The sequence below is a fragment of the Bactrocera neohumeralis genome, chromosome 4 (assembly GCF_024586455.1).
Source record: "Bactrocera neohumeralis isolate Rockhampton chromosome 4, APGP_CSIRO_Bneo_wtdbg2-racon-allhic-juicebox.fasta_v2, whole genome shotgun sequence".
Taxonomy (NCBI): Eukaryota; Metazoa; Arthropoda; class Insecta; order Diptera; family Tephritidae; genus Bactrocera; species Bactrocera neohumeralis.
Window position 1 is genome coordinate 27,985,303 of NC_065921.1, and position 21,892 is coordinate 28,007,194.

Here is a 21,892-nt window from a genome sequence, read left to right on the forward strand (position 1 = left end):
ACTGCAATAGTCAGGAAATCTGAAGCTGATGTTAATAGAGAGCTCCTGGCAGTGAACCCCTCCACCAACCTTCCACACAAGCTTTGACCCATCCAACGGCTTCTTCCCACCCATAGCTCCCTCGTCGGTATATGGCCAGAGAAGGAGCCGCCATTGTTCGGTTTGGCTACTTCAGGATCTAAGTGATTCGGTATGAAGTCAAAATGTGTGAGGATATCCGAGTGTTAAGATACGTGTTCTTTTAAGACCATACACCTTCCAGCGATGTCTACGGGCACTATATTCAAAATAGCGTTAAGTGCCATGTTTGATGTGGACCTTAATACACCACACACGTTAATGGGCGCCGCCCGTTGAACGCTCTTTAGTTTCTTTGTAAGTGTGAACCTTTCTATAGCCTGCCACCACATAAAGACTCCATAGAGTCTAGCTTGGCTATAGTGTCATAGAGCTAGAATACCACTTTCGGTGAGAGCCCCACTTTGGTCAATGCAAATCGATGCCTTTTTTGTTCTATTCCTAGATATTTCACTGCATCCGCCGGTTGCAGCCGAATACCACCCATTTGGGTTTTACTTGGGTTGATGGCAAGACCACTTCCGACCGCCCAATTTGTTACGATACAGAGATACCCCTGCGTCAACTTGTGCACGGTACTCAGGAACTTTCCTTTGACCATAAGTGCTACATCGTCTGCAAAAGCAATCACACTGTAGCCACGATCCTCAAGGTTTTTAGGCAGGAGTACCCCTATTCACATTTCGTTGCGTTTCATGTTGCTTTATACCGTTTCAATCGCTCTGTCGCTCAAAAGACTGAAAATGAGGTGTTTGAGATTTGATTCAACCCCAAGACCGTCCAGAGCAGTAACAACGGCTTCCGAAAGAACGTTATTGAAAGCCCCCTCAATATCAAGGAAGGCCCCAAGAGCGAAATCCTTAACCCTAACCCTCTAAACTTGTATCTACTTCAGGATTAAAAAAATTTCTGTATTTATGCTTACATAAAATAGACAATAGGTGGCGCTGCAGTGTAATTTTTCCTATATTTTAAAAAAACATTTTTTTTTCACTTTCTTTTATTTCCGATCAATCCTGTTTATGCATTTTTCTATATAAACATGATATTTATGTATTTAGAAAAACAAATCTTCTAGGAGCTTTTGTGCCGTCTGAAATTTGAATAGTTTACCGTTGCCATTACCTTGGCACTTACCTGTATAACGCATCTAATTTGTAATAACCTCAGTTTTTTTGTAACAAACATTTTTTGTCTTTTCGACGAATTTTTAATATTTAAAACTGTTTGAGTTTCTTTAATATTCTTTTTTATTTAATTTTTAGAGCAAACAAGATTTGTGTGTTTTTAACAAATTTTTAGTTTTTAAAACAGTTTAATTTTCTTCTAATATTTTTCAATTTAATAAATTTTATAAAAATGCAAGTGTTGACTTTTTAACAAAAATAGTTTGATTTTCCCCAATATATATATTTTTTTAATTTAATTAAGTTGCGAAAATTTTTTTTTGAGTATGGAAGTTCATAAAAATATATTCAAAATTTTAATCTTTAAAATAGTTTGATATTCTCAAAATCTTTTTTTTTTATTTAATAAGTTTAAGGGGCTATGCCCGTGTGACACTTTCAAAAATAAATTTTGTTTTTGCTTCTTCAATAGTTTATATTTCCAAAAATATGCTGTGAAATCGGCAAGGTCGTATCTTGTATAGTTTTTGGATGGCAGCGTTCTAAAAAGCGACCGCTCGGAGGTACAAACATATACATATATGTAAGTGAAACTTTAAACGCGTTTTTCTCCAACCGACGTTTTTCAAAATTGCTGACATCATAACTCAACGAGAAATTGACCGATCGACTTGAGTATTGTTGAATACATTAACCATACAATGATCTACGATATTTTTGATTGGTTGAAAATTGCCAATTTGGTATTAAAACCACGACCATTATATACCTAAAAAAACGAAAAAGTTTTTCAAATTACGCCATTTTGTTAATTTTTGATATTTTTCAAAGCTCGTAGGTCAATGCATAGGAGATGTCTTTATGTTTAAAACACTTTTTGGATATTTGTTTGTTTCAGCAACTCATTCGGCCGGAATCATGTCAGCAGTTGTGGCACTTTTTTGGCACCCAACTCCTTTATTTTTTAACATTTTTGTAAATAAAAGAATCCCAAAATATAGCTGAAAATATACCTTATTACGTTCAAAGAAGTTCGAAACATTCAATCGAGTACTTTCTTTTAAAAAAAATTCACGAAAATCGCCTAGTTTTTCATGCGTTACACTGGTATAGCCCCGTAACTCGTTAACTCACAAAACCGAACTGCTCAACCATAAGTCCTCTATATTTATTCTTTGATCCTACTTTTATACGTGCCTTACAGAATAGGTCTCGATTATCAGAAAACTTATTGTTCACAGTTGTTGTTGCAATTTCTGTGGTATGAAAAATTTTAAAATTAAATACCTACATAAAAAAAATATTTTATTAAAAAAATTTCAAAAATTTATTTTGTGCAAAATTTTAAGTTTCTTAAACTTTTTCTTGGTATAAAAATTAAATTTTTGGTTTTAAATTTTTTTATTATTTTTTTTTGTTAAGATTTTTGTTTTAATTATTCGTGGTTTTTTCGAGAATTTAAAATCCGTGTGGTATTTAGTTTAAAAATGTATATTTTAAATATGTCGATGTTTTATAATAGAAAAATTAAATTGAAGATATTTTAACAAACTTTTAATTTATAGAAAAGTTAAGTGTTTTTATAAAAAAAAGTTGATTTTAATACATAAATTGTATAGAAATTCAATAGCATGCGTAAAATGTTCAATTAATGTCTGGTTTTCAGTGATTTTCATATCAACTCTCTAAAATTTTCAAAATTTAAATTAATTTTTTGGACGAAATTTCAAAAAAAAAATTAATTTTTTTTATTAATTTTTTTTTAATTAATTTTTTTTTAAATTAATTTTTTTTTAAATTAATTTTTTTTTTAATAAATTTTTTTTAATGAAAAATTTGGAAATATTTTTGCATACACCGTTGTAACGTAGGTTCATAAGAAAAGTGAATATTTGAAAAGCGCTAAAAGTAACTTTTGCTTTATAAAAATATTTTTGAATGTAGAAATTCAATATGTCGATATTTTTTGAATAAAACGCTTCACATTTTTAACTAAATTTTTGAAAAAAAAAGTGTTAATTTTAAAACTCTTTGATTTTCTTCTTTTTTTATTTATTAAATAAGTTGCAAAAAAATTTATAAAGAAATTCAGATATTTTAAACTTTTTATTTTCTTAATTTTTTTTTCTATTTAATAAATTTAAATAAATATTTGTCTATACATATTTAAATAAAAAAGTATAAATTTCTCGAATATTTAGTTTTTAATAGTCATTGCCTTTCTTAAAATTTGTGAAATAAATATACATATTTATGTATAGTATTTTATTTAAAGTTTTCTAAACTGAAAACCACTTTTGTTGTTTATAAATAAATTATTGTACACGCTAAAAATAGCTTTGCGACTTGCTTATCGCCTGAAAACGTGTTGGCAGCACACCACTCTGCGTGACTCCATTATAACGGTGATTTCTTACCACTAATTAACGGTGTAGTTTTTCCACTACCTCCACTTGCTGATAACTTTATCAATGGAATGCATAACGGTGCTTATACATTTACATAATTATCGAAAAGCTGGCAACTTTGTTTCTGTAGAAAAGTGTCTGCCAACCAAACGCTTTTTCAGTATCAATAAAAACAAAGTTATATAAAATAAAAGTTGTACAAATAGAAAAGACAAGCACCTCGTTACTTAATTCAGTCAAATTCGGTTAATATACTAGTTATGTATATATGTATAGTATATGTCTGCAAGTCATGTTAACCTAAATTTCCACGCACACAATTAACTCTTACAAATTCTCGCCGAAAACAAAACACGACCTTTTGATACACTTTATCAGTTGTTTTTGTCGTATGTATGTGCGTAAACAGGTGGCGAAGAAAAATACAACAATAAAATAAACAAATTGTGTGTTTTTTACATATATTTTTTCTTCGAATACAAACAAACAGTTTATTTATTTTAAACATTTCGCTTGGCCCCCTTTTGACTTCAAAGCGATTAAATAAATTATAAGTCACTCGGGTGCAATTTGAGTGGCGTATTTATAGCCGCTGTTGGTTCTGCCCCCACTTTCATACGTTTAAATGCTATTGATTTTATGCACATACATTGTGACAAAAAAGTACCCGGAAATTGTAAATAAAATTAAGTTTAATTATTCATCAATATGTATTTTGTCGACTTCAAGGTAATGTCCACCAGATGTAATACACTTATGCCAACGATTTTCCCACTCCTCGAAACACTTTTCATAAGCACGCTTTGGGATAGCCTTCAGCTCCTTCAGCGAATTTTAGTATATCTGAAAACGGATTCCACTGAACGGCTTTTCAGTTTGGGGAACAAGAAAAAATCAAACGGAGCCAAATCTGGTGAATACGGTGGTTGATCGATGGTATTTATTGCGTTTTTGGTTTTAAATTAGGTCGCAATGGTCGCTCGATGCGATGGTGCATTATCATCATGTGAAATCCATGAAGGAATCTAATCCAATTCTGACCGTTTTCGACGGATGTTCTCACGCAAACGCCTCAATACCTCCAAATAGAACTCCTTCTTACCGATCTGTCCTTCCTGAACAAATTCATGATGCACCAAACCATGAATGTCGAAAAATGTCGATTTTGGGCGCCTTTGGCGTGTTTTTTTTTGGTTTCGGCTCGTTTTTTTACTATGATTGTTGACTTGTTTGCATGTCAACCTCATAAAGCCATGTTTTATCGGCAGTTAAAATGCTCTCCATGACTGTGGGATCGGAATTCGCACAATCAAGCCTGACCAAAGAGACCTGTTTACGGTACTATTTTTGAAAAAAAAAAAAAAATCAGCCTTAACGGGACGAGTCGAAAAGAACGCATTTCATACCCAAAATATCCACCAAAATCATTTGAACGGACTCGCGAGAGATGTCGAGCCCTCCTGCCATCTCCCTAACATTGTACTGATGATTTTCAAGCACCATCTTCTTCACTTCTTTAAATATTTTCATCAGTTGTAGAGGTCGAAGGTAGTCTAAAACGAGGCAGGTCTTCAACGATCTCTTAAACACCTTTACAGGCTTTGGCTGATGAGACGGGTTGAGCTACGAGTGACTGTCTGTGTATCTATCTGTCCGTTCGTACATCCCCCTGTGGTTCAAGCGACAAATGTTACCAGTCATGAGTTGGGATTTATGAACACTCAAACTGTTAGTAGCAAATAGTTACAAAAGTCAGACCAAAGACTTTAACCTGTTACCACGGAGAGCAGTAGCCCCTGGAGTTAGCTCCAGTCTGCTCATTGGGTTTGGCCCTTTGGGGAGATTCGTGGTGACTGTGGTTTGTACCTAAATGAAGGAAGGGCATTTGTCCAATGTGGAGTCGCACTGCGGCCGGGTGTCGGACCCAGAGTACGGCAGAGGTTTTAGATGGGCCTCGAACCCGACCAAGGTGGAAAGGGAGTCCCACCCTACCAATTGGAACCAAAGTGTAAGTGTGTGTGCCAGCACTCATGCTTTGGTTCTCCGGAATGATGCGGGTGCACGCACTCATGCGTGCGCTGATCGACGCTTTGTATTGGTCTATGTGTTTCTAGCAATAGAAAGCACCGTGGAATTGAGTCTTCGAAGACAGGTATTCACGTAAAAACACATTGGCTTCTGTCCGTTCATACAAACTGTTTTGTCAGTGAATGTCCATGCCGGACCAAAGCACTAGCCAATTGCAAATTGGTACTGAAAATGCCTAGCATTCTCAGGGCGCTGATCAACGCATTGTATTGATCCGCTGTGCTTTTGAGCGCCGTGGGATAAGGCTGTCGTCAGCAGGTACCCACGTTAAACACACCGGACGTTGTCCGTGCGTACATCTTTCCAAGCTATACCTTCACCATAAATTAGATATTGTAATGAAACTTAATATATATGTTCTTCCTTAACACCCAAGGAGGGTTGGTATTGCAGATGAGTGAATACGGACCACCCTATAGGAAGTTTCATGAACAGACCTCCTAAACCATTAAAGCTATAATAATAAAATTAGCTCAGAACAAAAACTTTTGGAACAGCACGAAATTAGATGAAAACGGTTGATAACCACGCCCATTCCCGCTACAACGGTTGAAAAAATTTCACCCCCAAAATCATAAGAAGGCCTCTATAGGAGCCGCTGTCAAAATTGAACGATGGGCGAGCTCCGATCACATTTGGATTAGAAGCCATATATCGGGATCTGCTTGAACGATTGTAACCGAATTCGATAAATATGACTATTATGAAAGTGTCGGATTCTTTATTATCATTCAAAAGGACAATCTTTGGCATTTATTTTTTGAGGGTTATGTTTTCAAATGTTGGTCCTGGCTACGTCTCAGTTGGTCCATCCGTTGAATCCAACATATCCCCACAGGAAAAAGTCTTATGGTGTGATATCACACTATCTTGGTGGCCAATCGACCGGCTCAAAACCTGAAATTATCGACTCACCGAAGTGTTTTCTCAATAAATCCAATGATTGATGCGATGTGTGGGAAGTGGCGTCGCATTGTCGAAACCAAATGTCGATCAAAGTTCACCAGCTTCAATTTCAGGCATCAAATAGTCGGTTATCATGGCGCGATAACGGTCGCCATTGACGGTTACGTTCTCACCTGCCCGCTTTTTTAATCTTTGAAATGACAGCTCTTGAATCTCTTCAGGTTGCTCTTCGTCTCAACTGCGGAAATTTTTCTTGTTTACAAACCTATGGAGCCAGAAATGGGCCTCGTCGCTGAACAAAATTTGGCTCGAAAACGTCGGATCTTCTTGGAACTTTTCAAGAGCCCATAGAGCGAAGCGATGTCGCTTGGAAAGGTCGAGCGGCTTCAGTTCTTGCACAAGCTGTATTTTGTATGCTTTCAATTTAAGATCTCGACGTAAAATGCGCCAAGTCGTTCCGTAGTCAGTCCGAGTTGCTGCGAACGTAGCCGAATCGAATCTCCACGATCTTCGAGTACACTTTCTGCTACGGCTGCTATATTTTCTTCACTGCATGCCAAATGTGTTCTATTTGGATCTCAAGATTCAATTTTATGTATATCTAAATAATTTTTATTAATTTATATTTTATTTAGCAATTTAAAAATGAAATGAAAAAAATTTCATTAAAATATTTTTATTATTATTTTGAATTTTTTTCCCAGCACTGCAATTGTTTTGCACATTTATATTATTTTTTCTATTTTTCGTATTTTATTTTGTCCAACGCAAGCGATTTCTGTCAATCCTTCACCTTTTTGCGACGACGACGCAATTATTGGCCAGCGCTGCGCCAAAACACCAATCAGCAAAAACCAATAACAAACAAAAAGAAAAAATCAAACAAAAAAAAAACCATACAAAAACAACGGTAATAAATGATACAATATTTTCATGTGCTTTGCGCAACCTTCTGCATTGTCGGCTTGCATTCGCGCGTACCGCGTACAGCGGCATGAAGAATTCATGGCGATAGTCACTTCCACTTCCTCCTTCGCGTTTGCCTTTTGCGGCCAACATTGTTTACATACCACCACCACCACAACCACATACACATACACACATGTATGCATATTGATCTATGTATAAGCGAACACATTTATCTATTAATCTGTGATGTGCCGATGTGCATGCCAATGTGCTCGTGTGCTTCCAGTGCATGTATGTATGTAGGTATATGTATGTGTGAGCATATGTGTGCGTGTATGTGTGTGGTTTGATGCGACGTGCCGAAGCGCGTTCATGCAATGTCGAAGGTCAATGCTGCATTACGTCCCTCAAGCGCATTTTTATGCCTTTACACACACCTTCACATACGCTGCCATTAGAGCCTCATGTTGCATATTGTACACCTATAAAATACAACAAAAGCCACAGTGGTCAAGCTGTTATAATCAATATATTGCAGTGTGGCATGCAATGAAAGCGCGGGAGTTGTTAGCTTTTGGCTTTGTTATAATTACTTCTTTGGATTTTGAATTTAAATTTTTTTTCAATTTTTGGGTTTAAATATACTATAATTATTGTTTTGAGTTTCTTTCAAAATTATTTATTTTATTTTCGAAATGTTATACTATATAAAGGTATGGCATCAGTAATGAATATGAAGTAAATAATTTTGATGAGGATGAACAGCAATTGATCAACTGAAAAGTTCCCTGTCTGGCATAGTAAAAACACATTTTGTCGGCAAAACTCGTTTTTTTATTCAACAAAGTTCGTTTCAAGGGTGATACACTAATTAAACCGAACCTCAAACTTTTCGTTACCATTTCTGTAGTACAATTTGTGCTTTGCTTCAAAAGGTCTGAGGCGATCTCTTCTTCATTTAACGAAAATTTCCCAGGAAGCATTTTTTTGAAATTTTTTTTTTTGAAATCTGAGTACAGGATATAATCATATATATATATAGCGCCAGATCTGTAGAATACGGTGGCTTTGAAAGCAATTTAAAGCACAATTCATGGAATTTTGCTATTGTTTTCACTGACTTGTGACACGAAGCATTGTTTTGGCGAAACAGCTATTTCTTTTTCTTCAAAAACGGCCATTCGCATCCCAAAATACAGACTTCATAACCTTGCCAACCGACTGCAGTCTTTTTCCACGCTTTGAAGCGGATTCATCGTATACAGTTCACTCGTATGTCTGTCGTTTATGCTTCGGAGTTAAATGATGGAGCCAGTTTTCATCCATTGTCGCATGTCAACGTAAAAACTCGGGTTTATTACGCTTTAACATCTCCAAACACTGCTCCGAATCATCAACTCGTTGTTGTTTTTGGTCAAAAGTCAGCTCGCGCGGCACCCATTTGCACAGAGCTTTCTCATACAAAAATATTCGTGAATGTTATGTTGTACAAGTGTTCTGCTGATATCTTTGGAATGCCTGCAATCTCGAACAACTTCACTTTACGTTCATTCAAAATTATTTGCTGATGTTTTCGTCGATAACAACCTCCTTTGGGCGTCCACTACCTGCAACGTCCCCGGTGCTCACCTCGCCTCGTTTAAACTAATCAAGCTACTTCTCAACGGTTGATTTCTTTGGCGCAGAGTCCAGATAATGTTGTTCAATACACACTTTGGCTTCAACATTTTTTCCCCAAAAAAGCAATACCAACAAGATAACTTCACAAAATTTTGGAAAATTTGAAATCAGGGAGATTGTCAGTTTGTCCGTCCGTCGGTCCGTGAAAGCTGTAACTTGATGGAAAATTGAGATATTTTGATGAAAATTGTCTGCGCGTTCCTAGGCAAAAAAAAATTATAATTTCGTAGATTTGCACTAAATCCTAAATAAAAATGTGTATAAAACTGCATTTTGGCACAGGGGATCGCACTAGCAAGAGGCTCCTGTGGGAGAAGAATGTTGAAAAAGTGGGCGTGGGCCCTCACTCTAACAAGTTTAAGTACATATCTCCTAAACCACTTAAGCTACAACATTCAAATTTCCCTAGCGAAAACACTATGTATAAGAACTCCTACCGACAGTATGAAAATGGATGAAATCTGAGGATGACCCCGCTCACTCCACGTATAACGGTACTGTTCAAAACTACTAAAAGCGTGTTAAATCAATAACTAATTATGTCAGAGCCATGAAATTTTACCTCCGAGATGATATGAGACAGTTTTATGGGTGCCGGTGTGAAAATTGGACGATGGGCGTGGCACCGCCCACTTTTTGGTGAAATCCGATATCTCGGGACCCGACCGACTAAATTGACATATGATATTCATATTCCTATGATAAAACGCGGAAATAGGCTGAACCGGCCTACAGCCACGACTACTTCCCTTACAACACCATTTTAAATTCCACTTGATTCTTTTACTTTCCAGTACACAAACCAAGAAGTAATTAATATAACGGGATTAAACTTTACCCGAATAATGGCTTTAGTGTATGCCACCTTATGATTAAAAACCGTTCAAGTCCCTAGATACCGAATAGTTGGATCCCAGTACCTATAGTTTTTTAATCGAAAGTATCAGTCAATTTGTGAGATATATAATTGATATTCAGGGCTAGTACTTATCTGACAATGATATGTCTGTTTGTTAAAAATGGCTTGAATCAGGTCAATACTTCCTTGAACCCTCATATACCTAAACGAACTTCCAGGTGACTTTGTACCGCATATGTCGGCTAATATGTGAGCTATCCCAATGACAATAAGAGAGCGTGTTTTGTTTATAACAGTCTGTATCTTTGTGCCTAAAATAGTTAAATTTGAGCGAAAACTTGACCCATTCCCTATATAACAAATATCAGTATTTTCGAACATCAGGCTGACTTTGCCCTATACAAATTGTATAGTATATGAATATATAAAATTGCAGGGACTTCGATCCTTTGGTTAATGTTTTATACCATAAATTATTTCCCTATCTTTGATTCTTGCAATTTGCAAGAGTATAAAATGTTCGGTTGCACCCGAACTTAGCCCTTCCTTACTTGTTTTAATTTTGTTAATATTTATAAAACATTTTTAACTATTTTTCGTTTTGTTTAATAAATGTAATATTATTTAATTTAACTTTTTGTTTTTAATTTTATTAATTTAATTTAATTTTTTTGTTTTTAATTTATTTTTATTTTAATTTTATTAATTTAATTTAATTTTTTTATATAATTTAATTTATGTTTTTTGAAATGTTATTAATTTTATAAATTTAATTTATTTTTTTTTTTTAATTTTATTAATATAATTTAATTTTTTTTATATAATTTAATATATGTTTTTTGAAATGTTATTAATTTTATTAATTTAATTTATTTTTTGTTTTTTTTATTAATTTAATTTAATTTAATTTTTTTTTAATTTTATTAATTTAATTTGATTTTTTTTAATTTTATTAATTTAATTTAATATTTTTATATAATTTAATTTATGTTTTTTGCAATGTTATTAATTTTATTAATTTAATTTAATTTTTTTTTAATTTTATTAATTTAATTTAATTTTTTTTTAAATTTTATTAATTTTATATAATTTTTTTATATAATTTAATTTATGTTTTTTGAAATTTTATTAATTTTATTTATTTTTTTTTTTAATTTTATTTTTTTATTAATTTTTTATATAATTTAATTTATGTGTTTTTGAAATGTTATTAATTTAACTTAGTTTTTTAAATTCATTAATTTGATTGAATTTAATTTTTTTAATTTCATTAATTTAATTTTAATTTTAATTATATTTTATATATACATAAATATTTTTAAATTGTTTTTATTTGCTGTATTTTAATATATATAATTTTATTTAATTTAATTATATTTTTTCTAGTTGCTCTTTATTCTCCATTTTCGTGCTGCAACTGCAGCCAGATCTTTATACTCAACGCTTTGTTGTTGTTGTGCATATCAAATTCATTCCAATGCTAATCAAATATTAAATTCCACTTACTGGCCGCTTCAGTTACCATTGTTATTTATCTAGTGCTACTAAAACAATAACAACAGCAATAATAACAACAACAATAACATAACAAAAACAAGTGTTATGCGCATATCAACATTGTTGTCAACATACTTATGCATCGCAATGTTATTTTAGCCACTTTTGTGTTATGCGTGCGTATATTTACAACAAACACATTTACATATACTATATTTATATACACACTTGTATGTACATATGTATGTTGCTGCTTATTTACATAGCGTTCACTGATAATAAAGTTGTTGCCAATGTTGTTTGGTCGCTGGCGCGCTGACTGACTGCCACATTGACTTAGTAACTGAGTGCCTTACATTTGTACATACATGTGTACTGACACATACATACATATATACGAGCATACATATATGTATATACAAATTTACATGCTTATTATGCATATAGATTATTGTAAACTGAACAATTGTTGGCTGCTTAGTGGGCGTGTTGATTATTTGCCACTTTATATGTACATATTCAAGTACCTTTGTGCGTGTGTTTGTGTGCGTGTGTTTTTGTTTGTTAATGTGTGTATGCTGTGTGTGTTTGCATGTGCAGTTACCTGTTTATTGCTGTTGTTTGTCGATTGGCAGCAGCTAACATTCTCGCACTATTTATTGGTATGAATTCAAGACAACAATCGCGCACACACACGCACACATGCGAACATACAAATATATGTGTATACATACATGTACATAGATACATCTTGCATGTGCCACAGCACGCCCGCCGTTGTAACTAGTCCGAGGCAGTCGCAATCAAGGTTCTCAAGCTTTGTTTATTGGCACTGAAAATGCGACATTCATGGAATTGTTGCTTTGTTGTTATTGCTGTTGTTATGCCAGACGATTTATGCAAAAAGGGCAATTCACTTGCATTTTCAACGTTTAGTTTTTTCTTATTTCATGGAAAATTGTACGCAGTATTTTAAGGGCAGCGTCAAACCACTTTCTGTTTTTTTTTAGGTTAGGTTTCCATTGTAGTAAGGTCCTGTATGCGTTTTCTTTAAGATCGAAATATTCTCCGGATATTCTCTAACATAGTTCTTCATAGCTGTTTTGTTGTAAAAAGACACTTTCATATCTTCGGGCAATATACTACTGCTATGGGCAAAATATAGTAAGACTTTGTTCATAATTTTAAAATTTCTGCTTTAAAATCTATGTCGTCCCGCTCAAAGTAATCCTCCTTGGCCACAATAAGCTGGTGCCAACGTTTTTTCCAATCCTCGAAATAGTTGTTAAAGTTAATTTCTGGAATAACCTTCAGTGCGCGTAGCGACTCACGTTTAATGTCTTCAATTGGTTCAAAACTGTTTTCTAGGAGCGAAGTTTTCTGACTAGCCAAAGTCAAGCGAAGCTAAATCAGGCGAATTCGGTGGTTGAGGGTTGCAAATTTGGCGAAAACCTCACGAAGAATCGATGCAGTATGCGATGGTGCATTATCGTGATGCAAAAACCCAAAGTTGTCGGCTCATAATTCTGGACACTTTTTACGAAAACTTCTCTCAAATGACGCATAATACTCAAATAGTATTCCTGGTTGACAGTTTGGCCGGTCGAAAGAAATTCGAAGTGTGTCACACCTCGTTAATCGATGAAAACTGCCAACATAACCTTGATTTTTGCCCAGATTTTACATGATTTCTTCGGCTTCGTCTCACCTTTACCACGATATTCGCCGATTGATCGTCTGTTAGCGGGTTGTAAGCATAGATCCAAGACTCATCGCCAGTAATAATACATTTCATGACTTCTTGGCAGTCGGAAAGCATTGTTTCACAGACGTTAACGCGATGCTTTTTTCGAAAAAAATTTAGTGATTTTGGAAGCAGTCGTGCTTTCACTGTTTTTTAGATCCTAATGATCTTTCAAAATGATTTTCACTGATCCTTCCGATAATTCAACGAAGATCTCTGACTGTTAATCGTCGATTCTCAAGCACCAATTCCCTTATTTTATTGACATGTTGATCATTAGTTGTTGTTGATGGCCGTTCTGGACGTGGTCGATCGTCAAGGCTTTCACGACCCTCTTTGAATAATTTTTACCAATCAAAAACATTTGCTCGCGACAGGCAATTGTCATCGAAGATTTTTTCAAACATTCTGAACGTTTCGACACCAGAAATTTGATTTTGCACAAAAAATTTAATGGAACTTATTTTTGGAATAATTTCACTCATCGTAAAAATCTCCGAATGCGCTTTATGTACTTCAGTAGCCCAAGCGTATACTAAACCCTAATTCAGTTTTAAGGACTTTACGATCTGGTTTTAATTTTGCAGAAACTAATGTCCCTGAGTATTTTAATAGCCTCTTTCGACACTAGCCAAGACAGTTTAGCGCTGTGGCTTCTTACCACGTGGACGAAAATTAATTATTTCATTTTTCTCAAGGTAAGGAGACTGATGTGGAAAAGTTTTATGGAATCGGTCCAATTAAGTATTTTTCGCGACGCGGCAACGTAGAACTTCATAAACATTCTATACAAAATCATAAGTAAATTCTAAAAGAAATACCAGAAGTATGACTTTGAGTTCCAGGTATGTGAAGAAGCCTAGAGAAGAAGTTTAGCAATTATTTTTGTTTTAGGCGGCATACTTTTTATCTACTTTATTAGAAACTTAGGCTGCTTGTCGCATTATACAAGAAGCAGTTATATAAAATGGGCCTGGCTTCTTATGCAAATCGCCGGTTCTGTGCCAGGGAGCCTGAAACTCCAAAACACCTTCTAATTGACTGCATAACAGGTTGCAGACGCAGAATAAAGGATCCTTGGATCCATGTTTCCAAATATGACTGCACAGTAGACCTAAGATCGCAATGCACTACTCATCTATTAGCTTATCTTTTCTTATATATGTATATGGAGGAGCTGAGTCGATTTTGCCGGCTGTCTAACAGTCTGTACGACCGCCTATATACCATATATACTAACTAGATTTTCAGTTTTTGAAATATCGTTCCGAGATTTTGCATCTGTCCTTTTCCCGCCAAGAAGCTGCTGATTTTTCGGAACCGCCAATATCGAACCACTATAGCATATAGCTGACAAACAAACAGAACGATTAAAATCAAATCCTTATATTGAATAGTTTTTGAAGAGATATCTTCACGAAATATAAGACAACACTATATGGTCAGAAGAAATTTTTCAGATCGTGCCGCTATAGCATATAGCTGTCATACAAACTGAACGATCAATATCAAGTTCTTGTATGGAAACTTTATTATTTGAACTTTAAGCTTTCAAGCAAGGCGCTGAAGTCAATAAAATAACAAGAAATATCGACTTTTAGAGTTTAGATAGGCAATAACTTTCAAGTCTGTCTTCTGCACTCTAATTAAAATACCAAATATGTACGGGCAATATCCGTGTCGTTGGAAAAAAGCCGCTACATTTGAGTTGTTGTTATTATAAGCAGCATTGTGATTACTGTTATTGCGGCTATTGGCGCTGCTGCTGCTGCCACGGCTGATGATGATGATGGCTATGATGACTATGATGGCTTCGATGGCTTTGGCGGTGATGGCGATGGTGGTGCGCAAACGCAATTCTAGGTCATTGCTGAGCGCTACGAATTTATTATATGCATTTAATGCGGCTAACATTAATGCGCGCGCGCACACAAACACGCATGCATATATGTATGTGTAAACATATGTAAGAGTATATACAAACATATACACTCATATGCGTCGTTGTATATGCGGCTTATTGACCGCCAAAGCAGCGGTTGAGGCAACGGCAAGCGCTTCATGCATAGAAACACAGCAACTCGACTATATACTTGCTATACATATGTACATACATATGTATATATATATTATATATATATTTGAGTATGCGTATACATATGTAATTACCAGCGGCTTTAGCGACGCTGCGTTCAATTCAGAAATGTAGGCCTTGAAATAGCATTAATCAACTTGTTAATGCATCGTTTATTCGAAATGTTTTTCGGAATTGGACAACTGGTTTCATTAGCGAATTCTCTTGTAGACGTGCCACTTGGTTAATCACTACATGTTTCTTTACTTTTTTATACAATATATATATATATATATGTATATAAATGTGTGTTTATAATGTGACATGCAGCTGAAGACACTCTGTCGATCATTCTTTACGGACAGTAATCTCTATTAATTTGTTATCAATTTTGATATACATGTTATGTGATATAAAACTTCGTATAAATGAACCATACAAGTTATGGAACATAGCCCTAAAGAGTTAGAAGAGCGCCTTTCGTCTTCGAAGAATCTCTTATTTCAAAAGATTTATAATCAGTACATAAATACGTGGTTTAGTCCCTCATTTTTTGAGATATCGTTCGGAAATTTTGCACATGTTCTTTTCTTCCCAAAATGCTGCTAAATTTTAGGAATCGACTATGTCGGATCACTATAGCATAGAGTTGCCATACAAACGGACCGATCAAAATCAAGTTCCTGTATGGAAAACTTTCTCATTTGACTAGATATTTTCATGAAATTTGGCATGGATTATTATCGGAAGCATTTCTATAGTCTCCAAAGAAATTGTGCATTTCCGATCACTGTGGCATATAGCTGCCATACAAACTGACCGATCAAAATCAAGTTCCTGTATGGAAAACTTTCTCATTTGACGAGATATTTGAATGAAATTTGGCATGGATTAATATCAGAAGCATTTCTATAGTCTCCAAAGAAATTGTGCATATCCGATCACTGTAGCATATAGCTGCCATACAAACCAACCGAGCAAAATCAAATCCTTGTATAGAAAACTTTCTTATTTGACAAGATATCTGAATAAAATTTGGCACACATTATTTTCGAAGACATCTCTATAATATCCAAAGAAATCGTGCATATCGGACGACTATAGCATATAGCTGCAATACAAATTGAACGATCAAAATCCAATCCTTGTATGGAAAACTTTTTCATTTGTTGAGATATCTTCATGAAATTTAGCAAGGATTATTATCGGAAGCACTTCTATAGTCTCCAAAGAAATTGTGCATATCGGACGACTATAGCATATAGCTGCAATACAAATTGAACGATCAAAATCCAATCCTTGTATTGAAAACTTTTTCATTTGTTGAGATATCTTCATGAAATTTGACACACATTATTATCCATAACAGAAGAAAAATTTTTCATATGTTTTATTTGTGTAAAATTTTATTTTGTTATATATTTTTTGTAACAATAATTTGTAAACTCTCTTCTAAAACCCATTGCACGCAATTTTGCTTATAAATAAATCAAAAAACCTGGTTGAATGACCTAAAAAAGCAAAAACTTAATTGATGACACGTGCTGAAATTTTAAGTATGTCAATAATATTGATATGCACATAAAAATATAAAACACATATAGTATATACAATATATATTATACATACATGTACATACATATGTATTTATGTACTCGTACAGCTGCTTGTAAAGCGAAACCCTATAAAGCATAACCCGAATATATTAAGCTGACAGCGTTCAAAATACAACAATAACACAAATTGAAAAAGTCAAAGTCCCACCCATAAAGTTAAGCCCCAAAAAATTTTTACAAAAAAGTGCAAAACAAAATTTTTTTTCTGTCAAAAATTTCGATATTATTTAATTTATTTTGTTGAATAATGAAAAAATTGTCCGTCGGCCAAAAATGTAAGTAATGCTAGTGCATGTAAATTAAAAAATATTAATTAAAAAACGACAAATATATATTTACATGTGTGTATGTATTATGTAATATGTTATGTGGACATGTGTAAGTGTGTGTGCAAAAAGCAAAAAAAATATTTGCCTAAAATGCACCTTCATCGCTTATGCATATGCTGCGGCTTATTTAAATCTAATTACGTAAATTAATAATATTTGTGCCAACAACAACAACAAAAACAAACGATCGCAACAATATCGGCAACAACAGGGGCACCTTGCATACAAGTCTTTGAGTGTCGCATGCACTTTCAGTTGTGTTTATGCGTTTATTTATCACTTTTTTTAATGTCTGTTTGTTGTTGTCTTTACGTTTTTGTTGTTGTTATGCGTTATATGTTGATTTTTTGTATCATTCGCCGACAAATGTCAGTCAGCTTTTTGTTTTATTTGCGCATAGCACAGTAGCTGGTGTTATTGTTGTTAGTTTTTGTTTTTGTAGTTGCATTTTTTTCGCTGTCATTTATCGCCACTTATTTTTTTGCCATCACTTGTCAATTTGTTGTTATTTTTGTAAGTTTTGTTGAATTTTTTTTTTAGTTTTTATCGTATTTTTTAGTTTATACTGTTATTTTTATTATTGTATTTTTTTAATTTTTGTAGTTGTATTACTTTTTGTTGTAAATTTCTGTTTTTTAAGTGTTGTTTGGAAATTTTTGTTGTTGTACTTATTTTTTTATTTTTGTTGTAGTATTATATGTTTTTGCAATTTTTTTGTTTCTGTTGTAATTTGTTTTAGTTTTTGTTGCATTTTTATTGTATTGTTTATTTTTGTTGTTGTTGTTATTTTTTGTTTTTGTTGTTGTATTTTTGTTTTAAATTTATGGTTTTTAAGTTTTGAGTGTGAATTTTTGTTGTTGTAATTTTTTTTGTTTTTATATTTTTTTTTGTGTGAATTTTTGTTGTTGTTTTTTTTTGTTGTAAATTTTGTTAATTTTTGTTGTTGTTTTTGTTATTTTTTGTTTTTTTTTTTTATTTTTGTATTTTTTTGTTTTTTATTTTTTGTTGCGATTTTTATTTTTTGTATTTTTGCTTTTGTTGTAAATTTTTCTAGTTGTATATTTTGTTTTTGTTGTAAATTTTTGTTGTTGTACTTAGTTTTTATTTTTGTTTTTGTTGTACGTTTTTGTTATTGTACATTTTTATTTTTGTTATAATTTCTTTAGTTTTTGTTGTAATTTTTGCTGTACTTTTCTCTTTCTTCGTTTCTTGTCTGCTATAAGTATTGCGTCCACCGTTTCGTCGTCGTGTTCGTCTTCGCCTTCGTTGCCTAATTACCCTTACATGTAATGCACTGATTGGCTTATCGGAAGTGAAAAGTGCATGAAAAATGTACAAATATTTAGCGTAACGTTGACACATATACTCACACACACACACTGACTTGTTGTTTACATTTGATATGCAATATGAGTTTTAAGTTCAAAAAATGTGTTTATAATAAAATTTTTCCCTTAAGCGATCTCAATACCAGCCTAGAAGTTACTTTTTAGCATGCAGATTTACACAAAACGAGAAAGCTTCTAGAAACTGAAGAACCGCAATTTAGGCACAGCTGAAAGTTTGTAAGCTCTTGGAAGCTGAAGATCCCCTACAAGTATCTAGACAGTATTAAATGTTTGAAAGCTTAACCAATATGATCAAAACTATGCTGTGATGTCTCGGAATTATTGCTTTCTGATCTTTACCATTCCGCAGATCATCTGTTGAGAGGAGAACCTGCTGCATAACTAAAACTTTCCCAGTCTTTTATTGATGAACACTGAGTTTTTCCTACTACTTAAACAGTGAACTTATATCCTATGCATGACTCTTCGGATCCTATGTATTGAGTACAGCATTTAGTTTTCACCATAATATAAGACCTGGGAGTTGTCATAATATTCCTTGGCAGCACCTAAAAGCATCATTAGGCAGAGAGCCTGCTGGCTGCTTGTTTTATAGCAAAAACTCGGCTTATTTCCGCAATTACTTTCACATTCTAGAAGGCTCTAAGTTAAGTTGCGTGTTAAAGCTGATTTCCGATGGGGATATTATAGTCGTTTCAGTGAACAATCATGTTGTCTTTAAGTTGCAAAGTACCATATTTTTATGAAGCTATAATATAAACTCTATCGTTTTCTTTCAACGAAGCTTCTGAAAATTTTAGTTTACTATCCTCTACAGCAACTCTAGTATCTGGCTATCAATCCAATGCAAAATCTTTCCTTCAGAGCTGAAACTCGCAGTGCTATAATGCCTTTTTTAAATCAGGGGAATTGGCTAGAATCGAAGTTTGATGTGATTAGGATTAGGCGGTTCGTCAGAGCATGATGGTCAATTGATTCGTTCTAGAACTGCTTATTATGTAACAAACACTAAATCATAAATGATCGGTGTTTCAATAGTCCAAATGAGATTCTCGTGACATCTGTCAAGGGATCATATACGTATAACACAACCTATTTCACTAATAAATTAATTATGACCTCTATGTTCCTACGTATTTTATAAATCACTGAAACTAATGATCAGATCATAAAACAGTTCATAAAAACAGTTTTAAGGACGTTCGAACGGTCAATTTGGTCTCATTAATTGTTAGTATATAAAATAGTCCTTATCTCCGAATCTACTCTTTCGATGAAATGTGTCTTCAAAACTTAAGTTGCCTGTTCAATATTTATCGGTCGTTTTTTCGTTTTTACAATTGGAATTCTATATTTGTAGGTTAAGTTCAAGACATGCACCACAAATATGGTGCGAAACTCTGCTAAGCGACAAGCAATTAATTATCTTGAATTTCGTTTATACCCTGAAAGGGGTTTTTTAAGTTTACTGCGATGTTTGTAAAACTCAGAATGAAACGTCAAAGTATATAATATATATATGATCTGAAGGGCAGCTGAGACGACTCAGCCATATCCGTTTGTATAACCGTGAATTAGTCCCCCAATTTGTGAGATATCGATCTGATATTTTACACATTTCCTTCTTTCCCCAAGCAGCTGATTATCTGTTGGAACTGCCCATATCGGACAACTATAGCATATAGCTGCCATACAAATTGACCGATCAAACTCAAGTCCTTGTATGGAAAACTTTCTTATTTGACGAGATATCTTCACGAAATTTGACACGTATTATAATCTAAAGTAGCGTTACAATCTCCGAACAAATTGTTGAGATCGGACCACTATAGCATATAGCTGCCATACAAACTGACCGATCAAACTCAAGTCCTTGTATGGAAAACTTTCTTATTTGAAGAGATATCTTCATGAAATCGGGACTTGGATTATTCCTCTCAGCAGCGCTGTAATGTCTGAAGGAATTTTCGAGATCGGACTATTATAGCATATAGCTGCCATACAAACGGATCGTTCAAAATCGAGATAAAGATCTTTTTATACTCTTTTATGCTTTTAAAAAATGCACCTGTGAAGGATATATAGCTGCGTTGCCAACGAACCAACATTTTTGCTTATTTTTTTGGGATTATTTTTTTGCCTACACAAATTTTTTGTCTGCTATTTTAATGTATTGACGGTCACTGCTGCAATGAAGTCCGCTTGTTGCCAACGCTAAAATGAGGAAAACACAAAATCTCACATTTTCTCTTATTTTCCGCACTTTCGTTTATTTATTTCCTACACTTTCCTCGCAAATTACAAATGCAATAAATTTATTTCATTTTTATTTTTTCTCTTCCCTCTTTGCAGGTAAATGGGCTATAAAGATATGTTACAAATACAAATGAACTGATTTTTGTGTCTGAGAGCAATAAGGAAACATTGTAGATGAATTTACACCAATACACACATACATATGTACATACTTATACAGCCACTCACGGACAACGTCACGTTTGCATATTTGAAGGTAAATATTTATTTATTGTATTTTGAAGCGAATATTTCGGTCTGAGTGCCAAATGGGGCGGTCTAACTGTTGAGGCGGGAAATTTAATATTCATATATACCAATGTATGTATATATATAATATAATATGGTATATATTTACATATAAACACATGAATAAATAACTGAAAAATATCTGAAAAATTATCTGTTATGAAAATACATATGCAAGTGTGCGTGTATGTCCGAAGACAAACGCGTATAAACGACGGCGCTGCCCCGGCCGCGCCTGTGAAGCGCATCAATGGGAGCAACAGCACACTTTTGCTGGCACACATTTGTTTTTGTTATTGTATTGGCTTCTAGTTTGCAAAGTTGCCGTAGTAGTTGTTGTTGCTTTGTTTTTGTTATTTCTCCACCAGCTCATTTTCTCATTTATCATTATTTTCCAATTGCAATTTTAAGCTGGATTCACCGTGCATTTGCTATTAGCTGACAGTCCGTCTGACTAACTGTTCGTCTATTTGCCTTACTGTCTGTCTGCTTGTTCGAGTGTCTATCTCTCAGTGGCTGCCAGCAACAGGTTGCCTTATGCTGTTGCTTGCTGTTGAAGAGGATTCCGCGTAATCAGCTACCACAGCCGCCGCTTTAGCAACAGCAACAACAACAACTTATTGTTGATTCGCACAAAGTGCTTACTTTCACTAAACAAAGTAGGCTTTTGCACTCACACACCTG

At 34.0% G+C, this 21,892-nt stretch overlaps 1 protein-coding gene across 3 annotated transcripts in view; it reads left to right on the forward strand.

The window, feature by feature from the left end:
* LOC126755681 (terminal nucleotidyltransferase 5C) overlaps nt 1-21,892 on the forward strand; it is a 313,932-nt gene that overhangs the window by 168,728 nt on the left and 123,312 nt on the right. Inside the window, exon 1 of one of the 3 annotated variants that reach the window (XM_050468421.1) lies at nt 21,025-21,176. The exons of the other annotated variants lie outside the window; for them this stretch is intronic. Coding sequence (XP_050324378.1) covers nt 21,123-21,176 — 54 coding nt within the window. The 5' untranslated portion in view covers nt 21,025-21,122. Of the gene's footprint in view, nt 1-21,024; nt 21,177-21,892 lie in introns of those variants that run through there. 3 annotated transcript variants of the gene reach the window in all.